General features: G+C 59.4%; 3 protein-coding genes across 14 annotated transcripts in view; all 3 read left to right on the top strand.

The window, feature by feature from the left end:
• VAC14 (VAC14 component of PIKFYVE complex) overlaps nt 1–5,710 on the top strand; it is a 61,705-nt gene extending 55,995 nt beyond the window's left edge. For 4 of the 5 annotated variants that reach the window (XM_065028989.1, XM_065028987.1, XM_065028988.1 and 1 more), the window contains 4 exons: nt 324–442; nt 1,434–1,513; nt 3,037–3,187; nt 4,818–5,710. In XM_065028989.1, coding sequence (XP_064885061.1) covers nt 324–442; nt 1,434–1,513; nt 3,037–3,187; nt 4,818–4,980 — 513 coding nt within the window. In that variant the 3' untranslated portion in view covers nt 4,981–5,710. The remainder of the gene's footprint in view (nt 1–323; nt 443–1,433; nt 1,514–3,036; nt 3,188–4,817) is intronic. The other variant, XM_065028990.1, reaches the window with a different exon arrangement.
• A 1,705-nt stretch (nt 5,711–7,415) lies between these two features.
• On the top strand, nt 7,416–21,392 carry MTSS2 (MTSS I-BAR domain containing 2). 6 transcript variants are annotated; one of them, XM_065028983.1, is made up of 15 exons: nt 7,416–7,763; nt 11,293–11,354; nt 11,468–11,541; nt 13,338–13,422; nt 13,579–13,670; nt 13,759–13,833; nt 14,089–14,097; nt 14,573–14,730; nt 14,809–14,916; nt 14,994–15,091; nt 15,696–15,822; nt 16,570–16,644; nt 17,385–17,561; nt 17,659–17,824; nt 18,967–21,392. In XM_065028983.1, the coding sequence occupies exons 1-15, from the start codon at nt 7,695–7,697 to the stop codon at nt 19,737–19,739; spliced, it is 2,148 nt and encodes a 715-aa protein (XP_064885055.1). In that variant the 5' UTR covers nt 7,416–7,694; the 3' UTR covers nt 19,740–21,392. The 6 variants fall into 6 exon arrangements, with proteins under 6 accessions (XP_064885055.1, XP_064885052.1, XP_064885051.1 ...); XM_065028980.1 differs by having other exon boundaries at nt 15,615–15,822; XM_065028979.1 differs by having other exon boundaries at nt 15,612–15,822.
• A 251-nt stretch (nt 21,393–21,643) lies between these two features.
• LOC110360401 (C-signal-like) lies at nt 21,644–24,070 on the top strand. Of its 3 annotated transcripts, none has more exons than XM_065028995.1 (6): nt 21,644–21,878; nt 22,325–22,376; nt 22,613–22,800; nt 22,885–23,043; nt 23,172–23,282; nt 23,471–23,827. In XM_065028995.1, the coding sequence occupies exons 1-6, from the start codon at nt 21,741–21,743 to the stop codon at nt 23,672–23,674; spliced, it is 852 nt and encodes a 283-aa protein (XP_064885067.1). In that variant the 5' UTR covers nt 21,644–21,740; the 3' UTR covers nt 23,675–23,827. The 3 variants fall into 3 exon arrangements, with proteins under 3 accessions (XP_064885067.1, XP_064885069.1, XP_064885068.1); XM_065028997.1 differs by lacking the exon at nt 23,471–23,827 and adding an exon at nt 23,924–24,070 and having other exon boundaries at nt 21,645–21,878; XM_065028996.1 differs by lacking the exon at nt 23,471–23,827 and adding an exon at nt 23,921–24,070 and having other exon boundaries at nt 21,645–21,878.
• The last annotated feature ends 873 nt before the right edge of the window (nt 24,071–24,943 follow it).

Raw genomic sequence — 24,943 nt, 5'->3', positions numbered from 1 at the left:
AGGAAAACTTCTCCTCCTCCTCCTGTGGATGGCCAGCAATGCAGTGGTGTCCTCTGGGCTGGGTCAGCCACCATTCTCCAGCCCCAACATCCTGCGGTGGATGCAGCATCTCCCAGGGCCACCCCAAAACCTGCCTGACCTCCATCTCCCAAGGCCAATGGGCTCACGTCAGAGCCAGGCTGCCATGGTGGCTCCACAAATGTCCCTTCGCGTCTTGGTGGCACTTGCCAGCCCAGTGGGTTGGTGTTGGGGACCTGGGGCTCTTGGTGCCTCATCCTTGCTCCTGCTGGTGACCCAACCCCGGCGTCTCCCTCTTTCCCCAGGAAAGCCGTAACCTCTTCTGCTGCCTGTACCGGTCCTGGTGTCACAACCCTGTGACAACCGTGTCCCTCTGCTTCCTTACCCAGAACTACAAGCACGCCTACGACCTCATCCAGAAATTGTATCCTTTGGGGGTTTTCCGCAAGGCCTGTGGTTGGGCTGGTCCCTGGTCCCTCTGTGGCCACTAAGGTCACCCTGCGGGCCAGCCCAGCCTCCTGCCTGCAGCCCATCATTACCAGGGTGGTGTCCCCACCATGACAGGGCAGGGCAGCCTGTGCTGGCTGTTCACCAGCTCCCTTCCCCTTGAGTCGTCGTTATTTTTTTGTGGTGTAAAAAGAGGAAAGCGTGCAATGGCTGAGCCCTGACCTTCCCCTGCCCGGCAGGGGAGGCTCCTCAGCATCCTCTTCCTCCCAGGAAGACGAAGGTTTTGGCCTCCTGGCCCAATGAGGAGCAGACGGCGCCCAGCACGATGTGGTTCCTGGTGAGCTCACCCTGTGCCTGCAGCAGAATGATTGTTTTAATGTGGTGGCAAATTCCGAGCCTCCCTGAGCAGCTTTCCATATGAAGAGGCTTAATAACACACACATGGATTCCCTTCCCAACACGCACCGGCATTTCTCCTGGGGAACAGGGACACTCGGCATTGCCTCCACACCATCATAGAATCAGAATCATATAATAGTTTAGGTTGGAAGGGACCTTCAAAGCTCATCTAGTCCAACCCCGGTTTAGTTTAAAAAGGGGCCTATGAGAAAGATGGGGGCAGACTTTTTAGCAGTGCCTGTTGTGGTAGGACAGGAGGTGATGGTTTTAAACTGAAGGAGGAGAGAGTCAGGCTGGACATGAGGAAGAAATTTTTTACAGTGAGAGTGGTGAGACACTGGCCCAGGTTGCCCAGAGAGGTGGTGGATGCCCCATCCCTGGAGACATCCCAGGCCAGGCTGGATGGGGCTCTGAGCAACCTGACCTGGTGAAGATGCCCCTGCTCCTGGCAGGAGTGGCACTGGATGAGCTTTGAAGATCCCTTCCAACCAAAACTATGCTATGATTCTGTGATCTACTGCTGCTAGGCCACCCTTTTCCAAGGTAATGTCCTTAACGGCCGCATCCAGCGGGGATCTGGAGGTCACCGTGGATTTCCTCACCGAGGTGGACAAGCTGGTGCAGCTCATTGAGTGCCCCATATTCACATGTAAGGAAGAAACCCTGCGTGGGGAAGGGCTGGGCATGTGGTGCCCCCCCCACCCCAGGCACATCCCCCTCCCCGCTCCTCCATCACAAGCGGCAGCCGCCGCACAAATAAATAGAGCAGAAGTTATGAGACTTCTTGCCGGGAGGTTTGCCCAGTGCTGGAGCTGCCCATTGGGGTGGGCACGGGGGGGGCAGCTCACCCCCCCCAGATATAGGTTAAGGGAGCGAACAGAGCTGGCACCAAACAACTGGATGGGGGGGAGGACGGGGGGAGCCTGCGCCACACTGAGCATCTCAGGGGGAACACGGGTAGGGTGGCAGCTGCAGGGAGCCACATGTGCCACCAGTGTGGGGGCATTGTGGGGGCATTGTGGGTGCTGCTGGCGCCCTTAGCAAGAGAGAAGGTGTTTATTTTCTGGAAATTAAGCCCTAAAAAAATCAGAGCTCTTTCCCTCCCCAGATCCAGCCCCTGCAGTGTGGGTCCCCTCCGTTGGGTTGGCACAGCTGGGGCCTGGCCGGGAACCGGGAGTGGGATGGGACATGTGTTGGGGTGACCGCTGGCTGCAGGGTCGTTTCTCACACTGGTGATGATGTTTGGCTGCTCCTGGGCTCCTTCTGCCAGGAGGTAGAGCTAGACACAGGGGGTGTTGGGAAATGTCCCAGAAATGACTTTGTGAAGGGACTATATAGGTCCAGATCTGGAGAAGATTTGGGGGAAGAGGGTTAGGGCAGCCAGGCAGTGTAGAGGTGGGGTAACCCTTGGTCATGCTCCCGTCGTGCCCTGTGCTTCATCTCGAGGATGACTTTCCCACCATGTGAGGCACCCATGTGTCTGTGGTGGTTTTCCACAGTCCAAGCTATTCCTTGAGGGTTCTCCACTCCGCTCACCTTAATCTCCAAGACCTGGAGTAGAGGACGGACATGGCTCCCCCTTCACTGGGAGACACCAGAGGTGCTTGTAGCAACCCGGAGGTGAAATGCCAGGCTGGACAAGGCTCTGAGCAACCTGATCTGGGTGAAGATGTCCCTGCTCATTGCAGGGGGTTTGGACTAGATGAGCTTTGGAGGTCCATTCCAACCCAAACTATTATATGATTCTGTGCTGGGGCAGTGAGCTCTTGCCCCATCCCCTGGGCTACCCCAGGTGGGAGGGACCTCAGTGGTCTGTAGAGCTCCAGGAGGCCCTTCTACCCCTGAACACCATGAGGGATGGAGCAGGAAGGTGGTTTCCCCTCTGGGGAGCAACACCATGGTCCAGCACACATAACCATCAAGGCCAAGTGGAGAAGATCCCTTCTGCTCCAGAGAGTCCCCAAGAGGGTGTCACCCAACCCTCCTGACCTGTGGTGCCCCAGGCTGGAGACAAAATGCATTTTATCCACCTCCCCATCCTCTTCCTCTTCCTCTTCCTCTTCCTCTCCTCTCCTCTCCTCTCCTCTCCTCTCCTCTCCTCTCCTCTCCTCTCCTCTCCTCTCCTCTCCTCTCCTCTCCTCTCCTCTCCTCTCCTCTCCTCTCCTCTCCCAGATCTCCGCCTGCAGCTGCTGGATGTGAAGAACAACCCCTACCTGATCAAGGCTCTCTATGGCCTCCTGATGCTGCTGCCCCAGAGCAGTGCCTTCCAGCTCCTCTCGCACCGCCTGCAGTGTGTCCCCAACCCCGAGCTCATGCAGACCACGTAAGTGCCATGGGGATGGGCCATCAGCAGCGGGGCTGGACCAGCCATCCCCCCACTCCCGCAGTCGAGCATCCCCACGATCCAGGGCTCAGCCCCACACTCTTCCGTCACCCCCGGCTCCTTTGCGGACATGGCTGCTCCTTGCCCCGTGGCCGGGAGCGCTGGCTTGGGGGGTTTTTTGTGTCTATATTTGGTAACCCTGGGAGGGCTGTGCCTCATCCACAGGCATTTGGCATCTGGGATGGAAAATTTCACTTGTGGGGTCGCTATGGAAACGAGCAGAGCTGGGAAGGAGGTTTACAGAGAGAGAGACGCCGGCAGCTGGGGGGTGCTCCCAAAGTGTGTCCTCCCCCCACCCTGGACAGCCTTCGCAGCATCCAAAAGGACCCTGTGTCCTGTGCACATCTGAGGCTGGCTGCTCCATCCCCACCCCTGGTTTTTGGGGGCCATGAGCAGCGATGTGCAAGGATAGCACCTCCCTGGGGACCATGTGCAAGGATAGCACCTCCCTGGGGACCAGCCGAAATCCTCCTGCTCCCTGCCCAGGGGTGCTGCCCACCCAGCTCATTAGACACCAGCAGTGGGATTTGCTCTCCAGCCCTCAGGCTAATGAGCGGGAGGGCTTGATGGTGAAGCTGGTTCTGTGTCTGCAAAACCCTGGGAACAAAAAGAAGAGCTCACAAGATGGGCAGGTTTCTGAATTAACCCCCCACCGCCGCTGCTCCTTGGCTTTTAACTGCTCCCCTGGGTTGGCTTTTATCCCTCATGCCCTCCAGTGCTGAGCTCGTACCCACAATACCCAGCACTGATTTTAATGGGGGGGTGGGGGCAGATGGGGGCTGCATGTGCTTCTCCCTCCCGCTTTTTTGCCCCCACCTTGGCCCCGGCAGCGAGGGTTTTTTCGAGCAACCAGAGCTGTCAGACGGCCTGAGCATCTGATTAACTCTGACCTACATTCCTTCAAACACCGAAGCCGGCTTTCATAACAGACCAGCCCCAGCTGCCCCCTCCCCGGGGCGATGCCAGGGCCTCGAGGGCTGCCTGTCATCCTCCTGTGGGCTCCCCCGTGTTCCCTGATGGATGTCCTGTGGCTGGTTCCTTCTGCTCCATCACATGGGGACAGCTCTGGGGGATGAGCACCCATGGCTGGAACCCCCCATTTGGAGTCTCCAGCCACAGACGTTCATCTCCTAGAGCTGTCTTCACTGCCACCAGCCCTCCCCTGTGCCATAGTACATGGATATTTTTTGCTTGCTTGTAAAACTGGGCAGGGAAACTGAGGCATGTAATGCTGGCATCCTTTCCAGCCAGTCTTCGCTGCTTTTGGATGGAATGGGTTGAGACTGGGGGGAGCATCCACGTTGGAAGGGTTAAACCTCCCCTGTGGGGTCAGGGTGCTGAGGCAGATGTGTCCTGTCCCCTCTCTCCTGTCCCTAGATCTCCTGGGCTCCATCTCATGCCTTTGGAGGGAGGAAGCAGATATTAGGGGGGGGATTAGTGGGGCACCATCACTAGGACGTGCTGGGCTCACCTTCTTTGGGCCAGACCCTTGATGCTGCCTGTGATGGACGCCCAGGGTACGGGCATCTCCTGCCTCTTCCTGCCCTCAGCCTCTGCTCCCTTCTTGCAGGGACAGCACCAAACCGAGCACTGGCTTCAAGAGGATGACAGCCTCCAATATCGACTACACAGAGCTGCTGCAGCACTTTGAGAAGGTCCAAAACAAGCACCTGGAAGCGCGGCACCAGCGAGCCGGGCGGGCAGAGCAGCTGGACCGGCGGGTGGTCCTCTGAGCATCCCCACGGCAGCCACGGGTGTGCACAGTTGCTGGGGCAGGGACCAGGGGACACAGACCAGGGGACAGGGATACCGGTTGCTGGCCACCGGAGGATGCAGTGGGGTTAGTCGCAGAGGGAGACGCGCAAGCGCTTGGCATAGGGCTGGTTTTACTCGCCACTCTGTGTGTGTAGATGGTGGGGGACCCTGAGGCTGTGCTCACCTTCTCCTGTGGGCGATGCAGGGACATGGGGAATGGTCACAAGAGGCGAGGGGCAAGGAAAAGCACCTCATCTTCTCTTGCAATAGGGCAAGGAAACTCCCCTTTGCTTTGCTAATGCCTTCCCCGTGACTGTCAGCTGAGCGCCCAGCCTCCTGCCAGCAAGACCGGAGGGGAAGGGAAGACGGGAGCAACCCCTGGCCTCCCGCCCTGGAAAACAAGCACGCGGGGCCGCCGGCCACCTCTTGCCACCCCTACTTCCACCTTCCAGCTCTGAGGCTGTGTCGGAGGCTGCTGTTGGCACTTCACCCTGAGACTCACACTCCCGTGTGTGGAACTCAGTCCTCTCCCTGCGTCCACCACCCTCCCCAAGCCCCCAGCTCTTGGCACGGACGATGGCACAGCCTTAACTCCCAGCCGGCACTGGGGACACGGGGGGTGGTGCAGGCCCCATTGCAACCAGCCCAGGACTCAATTCTTTATTCCTACATTAAATTCCCCACAATAAAATACACAACTGATGCAGAGCAGGCCGTTCCTGGTTGCTGGGTGCCCCATCCTCCTGGTTCCACCCCCCAAGGGGAGCCAAAATCCCAGCAAGGGCAGTGTTGGAGCATCTCACTCAACCCCAAGCCGTGGGCAGACCCAGCCCTGCCACGCTGGCTCACCAGTGAGCAAGGGCTTCTCTGCCTGCTCCTCTTCCCAGCAGGAAAAAAAAAAATCACCACCAAAATTCTTCCAGGCCACGGTCATGAAACCGCAGAGTGGCGACAGGCATTTTCCCAGCCCCAAGCAGCTGCCGGCGCTGCCTTCACCCTGTCCCGCAGTGCTGAGGCATGTGCCCGGCTGCTGTGGTTCAAGAGGTTGCAGTTGCATCCCTGGTGTTTTTCAGGCCCTCACCTGATCCCCAGGAACAGGGAGCTGAAGGAATTTGTGGAGTTTTTATGGCTCCTGGCCTGCTTACAGTGGAGCGGGGCTCTGGCAGAGGGCTCTCCAAACAGCCCCACACCAGCGCTGGTTTGGCTGGGATAAAGACATTCCTGTCATTCCCAGGAAAGGGCTTTCCAAACCCGGTCACGGCGGGTTAATTTTAACACTCAAGATGAGTGAACGGTGGCTTCCCCAGCCCTCCGACTGCTCAGAGTGCCAGAGGGTCCGTGTTGCCTGTCCCCAGCCGCTGCCGGGTCATTGCCAGCATGGTCCAGGGCTGCTGCCGGTCCCAGGGTTCTGCCCATTGCTCCTGCTGTGCTTGCCACCACTGAGCGGCCTCTTTCCACGCCAAGGAACAGGGTTTATGGGGAGAAATTCCAGCCAGCTGCCGGAGCACTGAGCTGTAATAGTTTCCTTATGGGTGGCTTCTGACCAGCACCGGCCAGAGCAGCACGGTGCCGCCGGGGCAGCAACGGCAGGGAATCAGGCTGCTTTTCTGGCAGGAGGGGAATAGGCAGCTCAGGCTGAGCCCCTCAGCCCGATTGGGCATTGTTTCACGGCTCTATGCAGCGAGGTGCATGGGTGCTCAGCCCATCCCTCGAGATCCCAGGAGGCCGGGGATGAGGCCTCGGGATGGCGACAGGGAAGGGTTCGTCTGCTGACAGGCCACACGTTTCCCACGGCTCTGTGGTAATCGAGTGCCGTAAGATGTCTCAGAGCTGCTATATAATCACCCCGGAGGGCGTTAAACTTCAGCCTGCACCAAGGTGGTTGCCTGCAGCACACCTATGGCACATGCCTTCCCCAGGTACGGGATGCAGTGGGGGTCAAAAAGCCCTTGGAGGGAGGCAAAACAGAGCCCTGGCCTGGAAGCTGCACCCCCCCAGCACCTCCAGGGATCTGGGGGTGCCCCTGAGCATCGCACAGTGCTGACCCCAGGCCCGGCATCCCTGCGCACACACGACGGGACTCCCCACCCACACCCTAAGAGCATCCCGTGGGGTTCCTCCACTGCTCCGGTGCTCCCCCAGCCAGCGGAGCTGCCCCCGAGTCCCAGTATCCCAAATCATCCCTCGGGGCTCCCTCCACTGCAGCCCTGGGGGCTCCCAGAGCCGTTTTCCCCGCAGCTCCCGGAGCATCACCGAGCACCACCGGGCCTGCCCCCGGCCCCGGCATCCCGGCGCAACACCCCGCACCCCCCGCGTCCTCCACCTCCCCCCCCGGCCCCACGGCGGGCGGCGCATGTGCCGCGCAGGTCCCGCCCTGCTCCGCCCCCGCCACCGCCCCGGGGCGCCGCTCTGCGCGCCCGGCTCCGCTCCGCGTCCCGCTCCGCTCCCCGCTCCGCGCTCCGCACTCCGCTCCGCCGCCAAGGGGCGGCCCAGGGGGGCGGCGGGTCCCGCTCAGCCCCCGGGGAAGGCGCGGGGGGGGCGATGCACCGCGCCGCGCTCCGCCCGGCCCCCCCGCCGCTCCGCCGCCGCCCCGCCGCCCGGGCGCCGCCCGCCCCCCGCCGCCGCTGAGCCTGGCCCGCCGCCGCGGCCTCCCCCGGCGGCGCCGCCCGCCCCGGGCTGCCGCAGCGCCGCGATGGAGACAGCGGAGAAGGAGTGCGGAGCCCTCGGCGGCCTCTTCCAAGCCATCATCAACGACATGAAGGTAGGGACCCCCCCCGCTACCGCCACCGTTCCGCTGCCGTGACAGCGCTTCCCCCGCACCGGGCAGCCCCAGCCCCCGCTCCCGCCGCTGCTGCGAGCACGAACCGACCGGCATCGCGGACCGTATCTCCGCGTCAGCCCCGCGGCGGGTACCGGCGCTCCGCTGTCCAGCCCCGGAGCCGGGTATCGCAACCCCGTGTCGGGTATCGCAGCCCCACATCAGCGCCAGGTCGGGTAGTGGGGCCCCATATTGGGCATCAGAGGCTGGCACTGGGTGTCAGAGCCCCGCATCAACCCCATACCAGGCATAAGGGCCACGTATCGGGGCATGGGAGGTGAGCACTGGGTGCCAGGGCCCCACATCAACCCCATACTGGGCATCTGGTCCCCACTTCAGGCACTGGAAACTGGCACTGGGTGTCAGAGCCCCACATCAACCCCATGCTGGGCATCAGGGGCCTGCCTTGGGCATCGGACCCCACGCTGGGGATCGCAGCCCCATATCAGCCCCGTGTCCGTCACTGGCTACCAGAGCCCCGCATTGGGTATCGGAGTCCTGTATCAACCGTGTAGCCGTCAGTGGGTATCAAAGCCCCATGTCAGGTATCATAGACCAGGCAATGCTGCCCCACATCAGGTACCACTGGCCCCACATTGGGCATCACCACTGATCTGGGGCATCGTGTTGTCCCTGCCACCCTCCACTCGCCAGCTTGGATTTCTGCCGGACCCGCTTGGGTTTGCACCAGTGGAACAAAAAGGTCTCCCAGCTCCTCGATCCCATTTCCCAGCCTGGGGAGGGGACATCGCCTCCACCCTCCCTGGGAGCAGGATGGGGCTGTGTTTAAAAAAAGGCTTTTTTGTTTGTTTTCATTAAAAAAAAAAAAAAAAAAGCTGGGGGGCATTTTTCCCCGGGGGCTGAATGGGGAGGAGCGGACCAGCCGGGTTTCTTCATCTCCGGGGGCCAAAATTCCCGCTGCCGGCTGCTCCCGTGCTGGGGTTTAGCCCCAGTCATTTTTGGGAGGCAAAAGCTCTCTTCCTCCTCCTCCTCCTCCTCCTCTTCCTCTCTTCTTGCTGCAGCCCAGTCCAGACAATGCTGTCATTGCCAAAGCAGGGGAGGGGGGATAAAAAAAAAAAGCCTTGCTGAGGAGATTAACCCCTTCGAGTGGCGGTGGTGGCTCCGCGGGGCCTGGCTCCAGCTCGGGACTGGGAGAAACCCTCGAGTGAGAAAACCCCAGCTCTCCCCAGGCGCCAGCCCCAGGGCAGTGGGGACCCGGGCTGGTGGGGGTGTTGAGGTGATCAGTCCCTGCAAAAGCCTTCACCCCAACCAGCCCCTCCTGGCAGCCCTGCTGAGCCCCATGTCCCCAGGGTGGAAGTGGAGGCAGCCTGTGCCTCAGTTTCCCCACTCCCCCGCTGAGGTTGCAGAGGGGATGAGCCAGCCCGGAGCTGTTACCTCCCCAGCTGGTGCCAGTGTGGCCATGCAGCGGCGTGCCCGGCCCCATCGGGACATGGTTGAGGCAGGAGCCCCTCACCATGGTGTTGCACACCAGCATGCGCAAGGAAACTAGGCTGGATTCATTTTTGTGCTGTTTGTAGATGAGAAAGATGAGGAAAAACATAATAATAAAAAGAAGAAAAAGGCCTCACCAGACTTGGCTCATACCTCTGCCCAGCACCAGTGGCCCCCAGAGTGCCTCATCCCTGTCCCCATCTCCCAGTCACATGGGTGTCCTGGCGCTGTCACTGAGGGACAGGAAAAATAACCCCCTGCACCAGGAGGTGACAGCATTGAATGGCAACGATGTGCTTAGGGTCCTGCAGCCAGGCCACCTGCACTGGACACGGGTGCAAAGGGACCTTATTTCAGTGACGAGGGGCTTTTTGGCACCCATTGGCCTCCACTGGGGAGGACTCAGGCAGTGAACGCTGGTGACAGTCCCCAAGCTGGCAGCATCTCCATCCCCAAGCCAGCTTCATTCCTGTTGCCTCTCTTTCAGCATGCTCAGCATCCTTGGGTGACCTTGGCATGTCCTTGTCCCTGTTGTCCTCATCCTCATCCTCTGCCCAGCATCATGGCAGGGCTGGGGTCATTGTGACCTGCCCCTTTGTTTGGGGGTGGCATCTGCTTGCACTTCTCAGGGTGGCTGGGGGACAGTGGCCCTACTCTCTGGCAATGGCAGTCCCCAGGGCACTGCCAACTCCTGAGGAAAGGAAGGCTTTCGTGGTCCTCAAAAGCCGGTGTTTGGCTGGTCCTGTGCCACCTCAGTGCAAACTCTGTCCCCAGAGGTGCCACCAAGCCAGGCTCACAGGGCTGTGCAGTGACCCACATCCCTCAAAGCTGGCTCTGGTACCTATATCCCAGTCTGGTGGCCACCCTGGGGGCAGTTTGCAAGCCCCCAGCACTGCCATCAGATAGTGGCACCAGGATGGCCTCGCTAGGATGGTGGCACCAGGACTGACCATGCTGGGAGGGCTTTGCTGGAATGGTGGCACTGGGACCAGCCATGCTGGAATGGCACCAGGATAGCCGCACCAGGATGGTCGCACCTGGCCTAGCTGTGCCCAGCTGGCACTGGGATGACCTCGCCAAGGCAGCACCAGGATTAACCTCACCAGGACAACACTGACTGGCCTCACTGAGGTGGCCTTGCTGTATGGTGACACCAGGATTAGCCTTGCTGGGGTGGCACTGGAGCTGACATTACTGGGACTGGCCTCACTGGGGTGGCACCAGGATGACCTTACTGGGACTGGCATCTCCAAGACACCACCAGGACTGGTCTTGCCAAGAACGGCAGCACTCAGATGGCGTCAGTGGGACAGTGGCTTCAGGACAGCCTCGGGATGACCTCACCACAAGGGCACTGGGACTGGTCTTGCTGGGATGGCCTTACCAGGATGGCATCGGGGTGGCCTGGCCAGGATGGCACCAGGGTGGCCTCACCATGATAGCACTAGGGTGGCCACCCCAGCACCTGTGACCTGTCCCTGTCCCCACACAACTGCCCCATTCATGGCTGGGGGGGACCCCAGCGCTCTTCTCCTGCCCTGTCAGTCCTCGTGGGCTTCGGGGAGCTGGGCACTAGGGCAATCTGCTGTGGGACTGGAGCCCTCCATGATGGTGGCTTTGGACATTTCTGCTTTGGGGGAGGCCATGGGCGCTGGAGGGCTCTGCTCTGCTGCTGGCTGGGGTCTCAAAGCTTCTCTGTGCACCAGCTCCTTTCCTCCTCTCAAATTTCCAAACTCATAAACTGTCATCACACCTTAAGAAAAGGAAGAGAGATCACCCAAAATCCTGAGGTCTCCATGGTCTGTGAGTTTGCATGGCCAGAGTGCAAGAGGAAAAATCCAGGAGGGTACAGGGTTGTGCTCAGCCTTTAGTAGCCATCAGAGAAGCCACATCAAGCCAGGCACAGCCACCAAGTTGCCCCATCTCTCTGTAACGGTGAAGAGGGGGTTTGCCCTGCCTGGGGAGGGGGTGACAGGGGGTGAGGGGTTCTGGTTGTCACTGTCCCATTCCCTCCTTGCAGAGTTCCTACCCCATCTGGGAGGACTTCAACTCGAAGGCCACCAAGTTGCACTCCCAGCTCAGGTGAGTGGTGGCCAGGGTGGTGGGGGTGGGACAGAGACCTTCCTCCTCCCCACGGGCACATCTCGGGGTGCCCAGCACCCATTGAACTCCCCGCTTCACTCTCTCCACCCCAGGACCACGGTGCTGGCTGCAGTTGCCTTCCTGGATGCCTTCCAGAAAGTGGCTGACATGGCCACCAACACCCGAGGTAGGGTCCTCCCCACCCAGGGGTGGGTGTCCCCGGGCTGGGCCAGGCAGGGGGACAGGTGGTGAGTGTCCCCTGTGGGGTGTCCCCTGCCCACATGACTGCAATGGTCTTCAAGCAGCAGCTCCACCATCCATGGAGACATATCCAACCTGTCCCCACCCTGAGGTGAAGCCTCCCCTGGGAAGCAGGATTGGAAAGATGGGGTGCAGCTGGGGAGCAGGTGGGGTGGGCACCCATGTGGGCGCTGCTTCTCACCATCCAAGGTGCCCCCTGTCCCCTGCACCCACACAGGAGGTGCTGGGGAGTCCTGGCTGCTCCAGGGGGCTCTGGGGAAGGGGCATTAGGTGGAGGGAGAAGATGCGGGAGCCCACGCTTGACCGCTTTTGGGACAAACCCCAGTCTACCGGGGAAGTGACATGAAGAGCTGAGGCTGCAGGTGGGGCCCCCTACATGCTGCTTTGGGGTATTGGACCCCTGGACCTCTGGACCCTCTCCGGGTGCCTGTTGATGGCGAGGAGCCGCTTCCCACCGCTCGGCTTCTGCCAAGCAGATGGTCCTGGGCTGGTTTGCAGACTGGCGGCATCCAAGCCATCTGGAGCCGCGCAGGGAGGAGGAGGAGAAGGAGGAGTAGGCAGCTTGAGCCTGGATCAGCTTTGCCTCCAAACCCACTAGCCCACTGCACCGGGGGGATTAGGGCTGCTCCAGCTCCTCTCCAGCCCAGGCACTGAAAGCGAGGGAGGGGACACAGGGTGGATGCTGGGAACAGCTGGTGACCAGCACCACTGGAGTCAGTGTCACAGGGGCCCCCCTGTCATGCTGCGCTAAACAGTGGTATCTTGGGGACATCCCTGCTTTTATTTGGGGAGGAGCAGTGTCAGGCAGAGCGGCAGCATGGGGAAACTGAGGCAGGGCATTAGGTGGAGGCTGGCTGGCAGCCTCACACACACAGTGTGTGAGTGAGCAGTGGAATCGGATTAGGAGCAGGAGGAGCCAGGATAAGAGCATTAGGAGCTGGATTAGGAGAATACCCCAGTACAGAAAGCCCTCAGCCCGCAGGGTTCCCTGTTTCCACAGCACTGGAGGGTCTGGGGGTGCTCAAAACTCTTGCAAAGGGTGGAAAGTGTCTCTGGAGGCTTTTTGGGGGGAAGAGAAAAACAGAATATCACTCCCTAGCTTGCACCCAGGGATTTTGGATTGCTGCTCTTCCTGGGATTTGCCAGCAGCACTGCCACCATGTGGCCATCCTTAGGCTTCAGAGTGAACAGGTGTTTCACCAAAACGGGATGCTTCTGCTTTCCCTTGCTGGCCAATGTCCCCCAGAGAGCTCTGACTCCCTGTCTGTGCCCTTGGGATTGTGCCTGGAGGTGACAGAGCAGCCACCAGCCTGTCACGGATCTGGGGAGGGACATTGGTCCAGGAGCCATTTGCTCCCAGACGGCCAGTTTCTCTGTCTGTGCCTGTGCGGTAACTCACCCCCTCCCTTCCCTGGTCCACCTCCCAGCACCAGATGTGAGGCAAACTGGGAAAAACCAGGAGTGAGTTTTCATTTTGAGGGACCAGGAAGGGATACTTAGTGCTTTATTTATTAGTGGATGTTGATTTATTTATTTAGTGGATTTGTTGGGGGAAAAAAGAGACATCCCTGACCCAAAGCATCTCCAAACCGAGGGCATCCCAGTGCTGGTTGTCCCTGCTGTGAGCCAGCCTGGTCCCAGTATACAAACTGAGCTGGCACTGGTGTGGGGGTGTCCCCTGCCCCTCAACAGCACCATTTCACTCCCCCCACTTCCACGCAGGTGCTACCAGGGACATCGGCTCTGCACTGACCCGCATGTGCATGCGGCACCGCAGCATTGAGGCCAAGCTCCGGCAGTTCACCAAGTAAGTGTGCCTGGGGCATTGGTGACACGAGTTGGCCGGGCTCAGCCTTTCCTTGATGAAGAAGATGCTGGATGTCAGCTGGGCCCGGGTTGGGGTGCACAGTGCATCTCCAGCGCTCTCCCACACTCCCTGCCTCTCTCTCTCTCCCGGCTCCAGCGCCCTCATGGAGAGCCTGATCAACCCTTTGCAGGACAGGATTGAGGACTGGAAGAAAACTGCCAACCAGCTGGACAAAGACCACGCGAAAGGTATGGGCAGGATGGTCTGGATCCATGCTGGGGGGCTGCACTGGTCAGCAGGTGGGGATCCCCTCTGACAGCACTTCTGTGCCCCCAGAGTACAAGCGAGCCCGCCATGAGATCAAGAAAAAATCCTCCGACACCCTCAAGCTCCAGAAAAAAGCTCGCAAAGGTGAGGGTTGTATTCTGGGGGGCGTAGGGTACCCCTGCCAGCCCCTCAGCAGCACCCCTGGCCAGGACGGGCATCCTGGATGGGGGCCCCTGGCTGCCCCCCCAGGGATGGTGAGCACTGGGGGGTCCCGCTGCTCCCCCCACAGAATAAAGGGGGTGGCGGGGAGGCGGGGGCACGCGCCCCAGCCCTCGGCCTCTTTTCACACGTTTTCTCTGTCTCCTTCTCTCTCCCCTCCCCTCCACATCCTTCCTGTAGAGCTGCTTGGTAAGTGAACCGCTGCCCCCACTACCCTGACCCTCTCTCTGCTTCCTCATCTGCTCCCCCCACAAGTCTCCCTGGGGCTGGGGCTGCCTCCATCCATCTGTCTGTCTGTCCATCCATCCGCTCCCTGTGCCCCCCGCCCCGCCCCCCAGCTTTTATCTTAGCTTAGCTTGCACCCTCCATCCTGGGACAATACCAGCCCTGCCGCGGTGGCACCCCAGCAGATCCCTGGGCTCAAGTGCCGTCAGGGATGGGGACAGGGTGGCAGAGGAGCCCGCCCAGGGCTGCCACAGGGTGAGGGTGTCCCCAGGCCCTCCTGGGATACAGCAGGGGGACCCTGTGGCACCTGCTGGGATGTGAGGATGGGGTGATGGGGACACTGGGAGCCTGAGGGTGGCCTTGGCTTGGCCGTGGGACCCCCAACAGATATGGGGAGGGTGTTGGTGGAACCCAGCGCTGATGGTACCCCATCTTGCAGGGAAGGGGGACCTGCAGCCCCAGCTGGACAATGCGCTGCAGGACGTCAATGACATGTACCTGCTGCTGGAGGAGACAGAGAAGCAGGCGGTCCGCAAAGCCCTCATCGAGGAGCGGGGTCGCTTCTGCACCTTCATCACCTTCCTGCAGCCCGTGGTGGTGAGCACAGGGCACTGGGGGAGTCGGGGGTGCATTTGCTGCTGCCCGGTGGGTACTGATGCTCCTCTTTGGCTGCAGAATGGGGAGCTCACCATGCTGGGGGAGATCACCCACCTGCAGGGCATCATTGAGGACCTGGTGGTGCTCACTGCTGAGCCCCACAAGCTGCCCCCCGCCAGCGAGCAGGTCAGTGGGGAGGACCATGGAGGGGAGGGACGGGTGGGAGAATATCTTTGGGGGATTAAACCCCATCCTTCCTGCAGGTGATCAAGGACCTGAAGGGCTCTGACTACAGCTGGTCCTACCAGACACCCCCGTCCTCACCCAGCAGCTCCAGCTCCCGCAAGTCCAGCATGTGCAGGTACAGTGCAGGGGATGGCAGGAAATCCAGCTCCCTCTGTTAATCTCAGCAGGCTAATGATGCTAATTATGGCCTTTGGGGGTGCTCACGAAGTGTATGTCCACTTCTATATATCCATATGGCAGACTGGTCCCCAGTAATGTGGAGGAATTGATCTTGGCATGCTGTGATGGGTACAGGGTCAGGGCCAGTGGATCTGTGGAGCAGGATGGGTGCCTGGCACGTGCCCTGTCCTCCGAGTTTTGGGGACAATGTGAGCTGTCTGGGGGGCCATGGGGGCAAATATGTTGCCTTTGCCGTGGTCCCCAGCCTGTCCCCTGCCACTGGGGGGCCCCAGAAGGGAAAGGAATGCCCTGGGAGGACCATGTGCCTCTATTTCCCCAGGTTGGGGTGTTGGGCAGGGTGCTGGGCTTGCAGTCCGGGGACCCTCCACCACCTCCAAACCTCCATCTTAAACTCTCTTTTCCTTCCTTTGTCCTTCCCACTGGCATGTCCCTGTCCCCGCCCCGCGCCCCCTCAGCAGCGTTAGCAGTGCCAAGGGTGGTGTGGCGTGGCCCGGCGGGGCTCAGACCTGCTCACCCAGTTCCACCTATCGCTACCGCAGCCTGGCGCAGCCCTCCGCCGCCACCACCCGCCTCTCCAGCGTCTCCTCCCACGACTCCGGCTTCATCTCCCAGGACACCGCTTACTCCAAACCACCGTCCCCCATGCCCTCGGACATCACCAGCCAGGTACAGAGAGGGTCAGCGCCACCAACCCCCACCCCGTGCCTCAGTTTCCCCTTCTGTAGAATGGGTGGGTGCTGCTGGGTGCAACACAAGGGTCTGTCTGGTGCAGAGGTGATGGTGTCTTTCCAGTTGTGTTGGCATCACAGGACATAAATATTGGGAATATTGAGGGGTGCCAGCCTTGCCTGGGGACACCATAGGCTACACTGAAGGGAAACCCTATCTGTGACCCCCACAGGGGTAGGACACATGTATCCCCCCACCTGGTGCAGTGTAAACAGGGTATTTCCCAATCACCCCAGCCCGGTAACACCCCGTTTGTCCCAGTTCCCCAGCAGTCAACGTCAAGAAAAGCTTTCACCTTTTCCTGCCCCCTCCCCAGTGCTGAGGACGCTCCAGGTCCCTTGGGAGCTGCTGATCCCTGGTGCCGCCTGAGCTCCTGTGGATCCCAACACCATGTCTGTGGGGACCATCCTTTCCCCCCAAAAATTACTTCTGGCTCTGTGGGGCTTGGGGTGAACAGGAAGAAGGGGCTGAACATCCCGGCATCACCCAGCTGGCATCTCCCTGGCTCTGCAGCCGCACTGCCGGGTCAGATCCTGCTTGCCCACCCACATCTGCTGCCATGGGCTGGGGGCCTGGGGGGGCCGCAGGGGCTGTGGGTGCTGCTGTACCTTGGGGTCATGGCTGTGCTGACTAAACAGCTCTTCTCTCCCTGCTGGATCATGGCACGGCTACCTGGCACGGCAGAAATCCTCCAGCTCAGCATCCTCGGAGGCCTCTGAAACCTGCCAGTCAGTCAGCGAGTGCAGCTCCCCCACATCGGTGAGTGCTGGAGCACGGACGGGTGGTGGAAAGGTGAAGCCTTCAGCAGCAGCACCTTCCTCTTCCTCTCCTCTCCTCCCTGGTGCTGTCCCACATCCCACCAAGGTTGCAATGAAGCTGGTGAGGGGTCTGGAGCACAAGTCTGATGAGGAGCAGCTGAGGAACCTGGGGGGTTCAGCCTGGAGGAGGTTGAGGGGAGACCTTCTCACTCTTTGCAACTGCCTGGAAGGAGGTTGTAGCATGGAGGGTGTTGGTCTCTTCTCCCAAGTAGCAAGTGACAGGACGAGAGGAAATGGCCTCAGGTTGTACCAGGGGAGGTTTAGACTGGATATTGGGGAAAATTTCTTAATGAAAAGGGTTGTCAGGCATTGGAACAAGCTGCCCAGGGAAGTGGTGAAGTCACTGCCCTTGGAGGGATTTAAAAGACATGGAGATTAGGTTCTTAGGGACAGAGGTTAGTGCCAGTGTTGGATTAATGTTTTGACTTAATGATCTTGAAGGGTCTCTTCCAACCAACAAACCAAAATGATTCTGTGGTTCTATGCATTTCACATGTGGGTCCCCCCACACGTCAAGGGGTTCAGCCCCCAGATCCCCTTCACCCAATCCCGCCACAGGACAGAGCATCCCAGGCAGCACCCATGGCTCATAGCGGGGACATAGCACATGACCCCATCTGCCCTGCTTTTGGCTTCTGGTCCCAGTGTCCCCAGCATCATTCCATGCCTTGCCTGTTGCAGGACTGGTCCAAGGCCAGCGCCTACGACCAGCCGGTGGTCCCCCCCCTGCAGCGGCGCAAGGACCGTGTGGAGCACCTGCGGGAAGCGGAGATGGGCTCGTCCCCCGGTGGGTACCTGGCCATCGGCACTGAGGACGCTCCCAGGCCCCGCATGTCACCGGCTACCATTGCTGCCAAGGTACTGGCTCTGGTTGGAGAGCACAGAGGTGGTGGCCTTTTGCGGGACATCTCAAGAGAGGAACGAGGGTGCTGATGTTGTCCCTTGTTCCCCGCAGCATGGGGAGGAGGTGTCCCCTGCCGCCAGCGACCTGGCCATGGTCTTGACACGGGGGCTGAGCCTGGAGCACCAGAAGAGCAGCCGGGACTCGCTGCAGTACTCCAGCGGGTACAGCACCCAGACCACCACCCCGTCCTGCTCTGAGGACACCATTCCTTCCCAAGGTACCCACCCCCTGCGGCAGCGACGGGCATCTGGAGTCACTTGAAGTGGCACCTGGAAAGGGGAATGGGACAACAGAGGCTTTGTTGGTCCAGAGGCACGTCTGTGTGCACTGGGTGTCTAGCATCAGGCTGTGGTTGTGTCATATGGGAGCTGATGGGATGAAATTGAACCCGAGAGAATGGCAGGAAGATGTGCCAGGGGAGGTTTAAGTTGGACATGAGGAAAAGGTTCTTCACCCAGAGGTGCTGGAGCACTGGAACAGGCTCCCCAGGGAGGTGCCACAGCCCTAAGCCTGGGAGTGTTCAAGAAGCAAATGAACAACCCCCCCAGACACATGGTGTGAATTTTGGGGTGTCCTATGCTAGGTCAGGAGTCGGAGTCAATGATCCTTGTGCATCCTTTCCAACTCGGGACATTCTGTGTTTCTATGATTGTGTGTGGTGGGGGTTCAGTGTGAAGCACAAGCTCCACGCCACTGCAGCAGTTTAGCTGGATGTTAGCTGGGTCTTGATGGCTAGGGTTGTGCAGGGCAGTGCAATAACAGGCAGCACCATGTAGAGTGTGGTTGGTGGTGACATGTTTGTGCACAGCATTTGGGTACAGGCAGAGATAGTGGGTGGTGGTTGGAGATCAAGTAACAACAGGGACAGTCGTGTTGTGTTCTGATTGTGCTGGCTGAGCCAGTTGTGAGCATGTGATGGTGGAGTTTGGCTGTGATCATATTGTGATGGCGGTGCTTGGGGTGGTTATGATGATGATAGTTGGGTTTGACTACAACTGTGTGGTGGTGATGGTTGAGGCCAGTTGTGATCATGATTCAATGGTGACAGCTGGGTTTGGTTGTGATCTCAGTGTGATGGTTTTGGTGCTTGTGGTTGCCTTTGATGCTGATGGTTGGGTTTGCTTGTGGTTGCTTTCTGATGGTGATGGTTGGGCTCAATGGGGAGCATGTTGTGATGTTGTGCCAGCAATGGTTGGAGCCAGTTTGAATTGTGTTGCCATGGTGGCGGCGGCTGAGTTTGGTTGTGGTTGTGCTGCAACAACATTGTTTGGGGCTGACTGTGACTGTGTTATGAAGGCAGTGCCAGCTGGGCTGCCCACCACCCACCTGACCAGACTGACCATGCTGCTCCCTCCCCAGGTTCTGACTACGACTGCTACTCGGTGAATGGCGATGTGGAATGTGACGCCCAGAGCGACTTCGACAAGTCCTCCACCATCCCGCGCAACAGCAACATCGCCCAGAACTACCGGCGGATGATCCAGACCAAGCGGCCCGCCTCCACTGCCGGGCTGCCCACCGGCACCAACCTACCAGCTGGCACCACCCCGGGGGTGGCCACCATCCGCCGCACACCCTCCACCAAGCCCTCAGTCCGCCGTACCCTCTCCAATGCCGGCCCCATCCCCATCCGACCCCCCATCGTCCCCGTGAAGACCCCCACGGTGCCCGACTCCCCCGGCTACACCGGCCCCACGCGGGTGGGCAGCGAAGAGTGCGTCTTCTATGCCGACGACGCTTCACCAAACCCCCTGGATTTTGCCAAAGCTTCGCCCAAGCGGCTGAGCCTTCCCAACACGGCCTGGGGCGGTGGTGCCATGGAGATCTCCGTCTACCCTGGTGCCACCCAGCACCTCTCCGCTGAGGAAGAGGAGGACCAACAGTTGGCCGCCAACCGGCACAGCTTGGTGGAGAAGATTGGCGAGCTGGTGGCCGGCGCTCATGCCCTGGGAGAAGGCCAGTTCCCCTTCCCCACCGCCCTCGCGGGGTCTGGCCCCAGTGAGGAGACCCCCGCGCCCCCCCCAGCGGCCTCCATGGACCCCCCGGCTGAAGACATGCTGGTGGCCATCCGGCGCGGGGTGCGCCTGCGCAGGACCATCACCAACGACAGGTCGGCCCCGCGGATATTGTGATGACGCCCTGGCCAGCGGGGACGGGCCCCACCGTGGCCGATGGACCCCCTGGGGGCACCCGCTGCGCCGCCCGGGGAGCCCCCGCCTGGGGAGCCCCCACCCACCGGCACCGCTGCCCAAACCCCCCGCTCCCCCTCCCGGCCCAGCCCGTCCTGACACCTTCCTGCACCGGCTCTCGCTTTACTCTTTTTCTTTTTTTCTTATTGGCCTCTATTTCTTCTCTTTCTTTTCCTCTCTTTTCTTCTCTCCTTTTCCTTTTTCTTCTCTTTTTCTTATTTTTTCCTTCTCTTTTCCTTCTTTTTATCTTTTTCTTCCTTTTCTTTATTCTTCTGTTTTCTTCTCTTCTCTTCTTCTTTCTTCTTTTTCTTCTTTCCTTTCTTTTTCACTTCTTTTTTACTTCCTTTTCCCCTTCTTTTTCACTTCCTTTTCCCCTTCTTTTTCTGTTACTTCATTTCTTCTGCTTTTCTTCTTTCTTCTATTTCTTTTCATTCTTTCTTCTCTTCTGTTTCTTCTTTTCCCTTCTTTTTCCCTTCTTTTATTTCTCTTCTCTTTCTTTTTTCTTCCCATCTTTTTATTTTCTCTTCCCCCTCCTTTCCTTTTGTCTCTTTCCTTTTTCTGTTTGCTTTTTTCCTCTCTTTTCTCTCCCTCCCTGGGCACAGCAGCTGTCCCCAACCCCACAGGAGGGGACAGTGCCAGCAGGGCCACAGCAGGAGCAGCACCAGGAGCTGGGGGGCCCTGTCCCCCTGGCTGCCTGCTTGGGGCCAGCACAGCTCAGCCCCATTTTGGGGGTCAGAAGCAGTGGGGAGGGGGGGGACACACACACACGTGTGTGAGAGGATGGGTGGACAGCGGGGGGCAGACACTACAGCCCCCTCCAGCTCGGGGGACACCGGGGCCCAGCAGCTGAGGGTGCCAAATCTCCTCTTTGCCCCACCAGAGAACACTGGGGGGCCTCCCACAGCCCCCCCAAACCCCCTCCCTCTCCCTCAGCACCAGCAGACCCTGCGCAGGGTCCTGCTGGGGGGGTGGTCTGGGGGACAGGGGGTTGCACCCAGACCCCTCTCCCAAAACGAAGCAGCTGATTTCTGCCGGCGGCTGGAGGAAAGCACAAACCCCTGGCCCCCCCGCTGTACATAGCCCCCCCCGACACCCTCCTGTCTGTCGCATTGCAGCTCCCCCTTTCTCTCACCCTTAGGAATAACGATTTAGTCCCCTCCCACCTTCGATTTAGTCCCCCCCACCTTCTCCTGCCCAGAACCGCTGATGCCAAGTGACAAATGTTTGGGTTTGGGGGAGGGGGGGGGAGTCTCTTATTTTGTACAGAAAATGACAATTCCTTGGAAAAGAAAAAAAAAGACCTGTCTTTCAACTGAAGTAACTTTTCTGGTGCTGTTGTTAACTTGGTCCTTTTTTTTTTAATTTATTTCCCCTCCGTGGTCCCGCCTCTGCCGCCGCTTCCCCTATTCCTCAGCCAGGTTTCTTTCTCTTTCTTTCATTCCCTCTCTTATTTTAATTTTTGTTTCTTCTTTTTTTTTGGTGGTAATTCCCCTCTTTCCCACCTGCCCCCCCACTCCCCGATTTCCATAGTCACTGCTACAAGTAACGAATGCACTGTGAAGATTCCAGTATTAATAAAGGTTGTACTGTAATTAATGACCTTGCCTGCAGTCCTATGGATGTGCTGGTCCCCTGGGGTCACCCCAATAATAGGGGACAGGTGAGAAGGTCCCAGCACCCCTTTGGGGTGCGCATGGCTGAGAAGGGGGCAGGTGCTGTGGGGGTACAACCGTGGTGAGGTATCCCCATGATCAAGGTGATGGGTGACACCTGGGATGCAGAAGAGCATCACCCTGCCCCACCCCCCCCCAGCCTGGTAACACCCAATTTGCCCCCCACCACCTCCACCCATCCCAGCAGCACCTGCGTCGGCACCTCCCAAATTACCAAGGCCAATTGCCAAACCTCTCTGGGGCGGCACAACCGGCTGTGGCAGCGGTGGGGATGGAGGGGCTCAGTGTGGGCAGCGTCCTGCTGACCGGCTGTGACGGGGGGCTCGGCCTGGGGCTGCTGAAGGGTTTGCTGGAGCAACCCAGCCCCCCCCAGCACCTCTTTGCCGCTTGCCTGGACCCCCAGGGGAAGGTAAGGAGCGTGCTAAGCGGGGGTCAGCTCCAGGATGGGCTGGGAGACACAGTGCCTGGGGGGTGCTGCCATCCCCACCTTACTTTAGGGCTGAGCATCAGCATCCTACGCTGTGAATGCCATGGAAAAATACATATATTTGTATATATTTGATTTTTTTCTTCTCTTGGCATAGATAAGTGCATGGCAGGAGGTATGTGGCTGGGGTGGGGGGGAGTTCGCTGGTAGCCCCCACGCTGGAGGCATCACTGCGGGGGCTTTGAAGCTGCCAAGGGCTCAGCGGGATGCAGAAAAGGAGCGACTTGCGCCAAATTGCTCCCACCGGGGCTTGTTGAAACCTGTTGGCTGACACATGGGGCCGCCTGGTTCCCACGTCAGCACAGTGCAGGGTCACCCTCCCAGCAAGTCTCCCCACCTGAAACACCACCCCCCCTTTCTCCATGTAGGCAGTCAATGAGGTGGCTTTGGGCTTCCCCAGCGTCGTGGTCCTGCCTCTAGGTAGGTGCTCGCGTGGGAAGGGGACAAAGCCTCTTGGGATTTAATGGTGCCTGTGGGTGGCTCCATAAAACACCACCCAAGCACGCGGATCCCTCAGTTTCACTCATCGCAACCAGGTCACTGCCAGGACCAGGAGGATGCTCAGTGGCTGGGAGCTGCCTCCCACCATCTCCTACAGCATCCTGCCTGGGATAATGGCCACCAGCTCGCCCCCAAGTCCTCCTGTCCCCTTGCAGATGTGACAGACCCCAACAGCATCAAGGCAGCAGTCGGGAAGGTGCAGGAGAAGGTGGGAAGCGCTGGTCTCAATGTCCTGATCAACACCACCTGCACCAGGCGGCGCAGCACACTGGCCACTGAGACTGCAGAGAACATGACCCTCGTCTATGCCACCAACACCATCGGGCCGCTGCAGACAAGCCAGGTAAGGCCGCAGGCACCACCCGCCCCAGACACTGGCAGCAGGGAGGAAGAGGATTGGTGATGCCTGAGTGCCCAACCCCTGCAGGCATTCCTGCCCCTGCTGAAGGAGGCGGCTGAGGCTGAAGCGCAGCAGGGGATGAGCTGCAGCAGAGCTGCCATCATCAACATCTCCAGCATCCTTGGCTCCATCGCAGCTGCAGAGGCTTGGGAGGAGAGGCAGGATGTCTCCTACCGCTGCAGCAAGGTATTGCCATGGAGCGAGTGGGGAGGAATTTGGGGGAGAGTGTCAGCTCCTGTGGGATTCTCCCCCACCACCAGGCATGGCAGTGCCACTTCATGATGGTGGCGATGGGGTTTGCTCCCCCCCCGCAGGCTGCTCTGAACATGCTTACCAAGTGCCTGGCTCTGGAGTATGGCGACAGCGGGATCCTCTGCGTATCCGTGGACCCTGGCTGTGTGACACCTCCCTTGGGACAGGGGACGGTGAGTGACAAGAGGTGCACAGCCACTCTGGCTCAGCAAAGTCCCGGGGACACCCCTTCCCTGGGACACTCACCCCTGTACCTCCCCTCGCTCCCAGGGGAGCTGCACCACAGCAGCAAAAAGCCCATTCTGGGCTCTCCCCCCCAAAAAAATCCTGTTTCCTTCCCAATACTTATTTCATGTCCCAGCCCAAACATGTGTCAGCAGAGGGCACCCCAGCCCCACACTCAGCGCAGGAGGGAAGGCTGCACCCAGAGTGCTGCTTCCCCAGCACCCCACGCACCCCCGGGCCATCATTACCCCAAATTCATTTTCTCCTCTGCCCGTGCCAAGGGGAGGCAGGTAAGGCTGGTGACGAGCAGCCTCTTGCAACATCGCCGAGCAGAGCTTAACCCTGCGCTGGCTTGCAGAGACAACAAATGAGTCACTTTTTTGTTAGGAACCACAAAATAAATCTCCATCACTATAGCACCCGAATTAGGGATGATTAATTTGTGCAAAGCTGCATCCCATGGATACTAGAGCACCTCCAGCTTCTCCCAGCCTGCACCAGCCGGAGCTGGCATCCCACTGCACTTGGGGTTGGGGTTGTCAGGAAGGGGTTGGGGCTGATTTTGTCCCCATGTCCTTGAGTCCAGCAGGGCCCGGTGACAATGGAGGAGAGTGTGCATGGCATCCTGCGGCTGCTGGCGCGGCTATCGGCCACCAGCAATGGCACTTTCTGGGACTGGAGAGGGCAGAGCCTGCCCTGGTGAGACTGCTGAGTTCAGTAAAGTTAATTATTGCCATTTCCAGGCTCATTCTGGTTCTGTGGGATGAGGGCAGGGACCCTTTGCTTGTGGGGTGAGAGCTGAGGTTGTCGCCCCTGCCCCAAGATGCTGAGTTGTGCTGGGGCTGCAGAGGGAAGGATGCTCCAAGGTCCTGAATCCTGGTGCCAGGCTCTGCTGGGACATCCCTGGTGGTTGGGGAGATTTCCCCTTGGGCATCCTGACACTGCTCAATGGATACAGCTTCTCTCTGTGGCCATAAGCCACACTGGAAAGTGGCCTGGTTGGTGGCTTCTGGGGACTGGTGGCCTCACAGACAGCCCCAAAACTGTGGCCATAGGGCATTGTTAGTGGCGCCCAGCCCCATCCCTACTGAGCTCAGCTCCCTAAAAGCACTTGGCCTTTCTGTGCCCATCCTGAGGCTGCTGACGGGCTTTTTTTCTGCTGATTCAAGGTGAGAAAAGGCTCTGCTTTTTCCAGCAGTTTTCACAGCAGGAGCATCTCCCAAGCTCCAGCACATCCCTAGATGTGTCCTCTGGGACCTCTGCACCTCGCCCAGGGCTGACTGTCCCTGCACGCATCCCATCGCATGGGTCAGCACGAGATATTGCAAACAGGCTCTGGTTCCCCATCGCGTGAGTGAGTTTTCACGGCTGCTCTCAGTTCACATTTTTGAACCCCTCAAAAGAGGGACCAGAAAAAAAATAATGTCGCAACATCTCAAGTGGGCACTTGAGCTGGAAACGTAGGGCTTTGGCAAGCCTTGAGCCCAGTTGTTTGCTGCGGGGATGCTCTGGGAAGCCTGGCTGGGGTCATTTTGCTGAGGCAGCTTCAGTTTTCCCACGGTGGATGCACAGGAGGGGACTGTTCCCATGCTTGATGTGACAGAACAGG

This window comes from Columba livia, chromosome 13, assembly GCF_036013475.1.
Source record: "Columba livia isolate bColLiv1 breed racing homer chromosome 13, bColLiv1.pat.W.v2, whole genome shotgun sequence".
NCBI lineage: Eukaryota > Metazoa > Chordata > Aves > Columbiformes > Columbidae > Columba > Columba livia.
The sequence above is the reverse complement of the archived record's forward strand: the minus strand, read 5'-3'. Positions and strand labels throughout refer to the sequence as shown.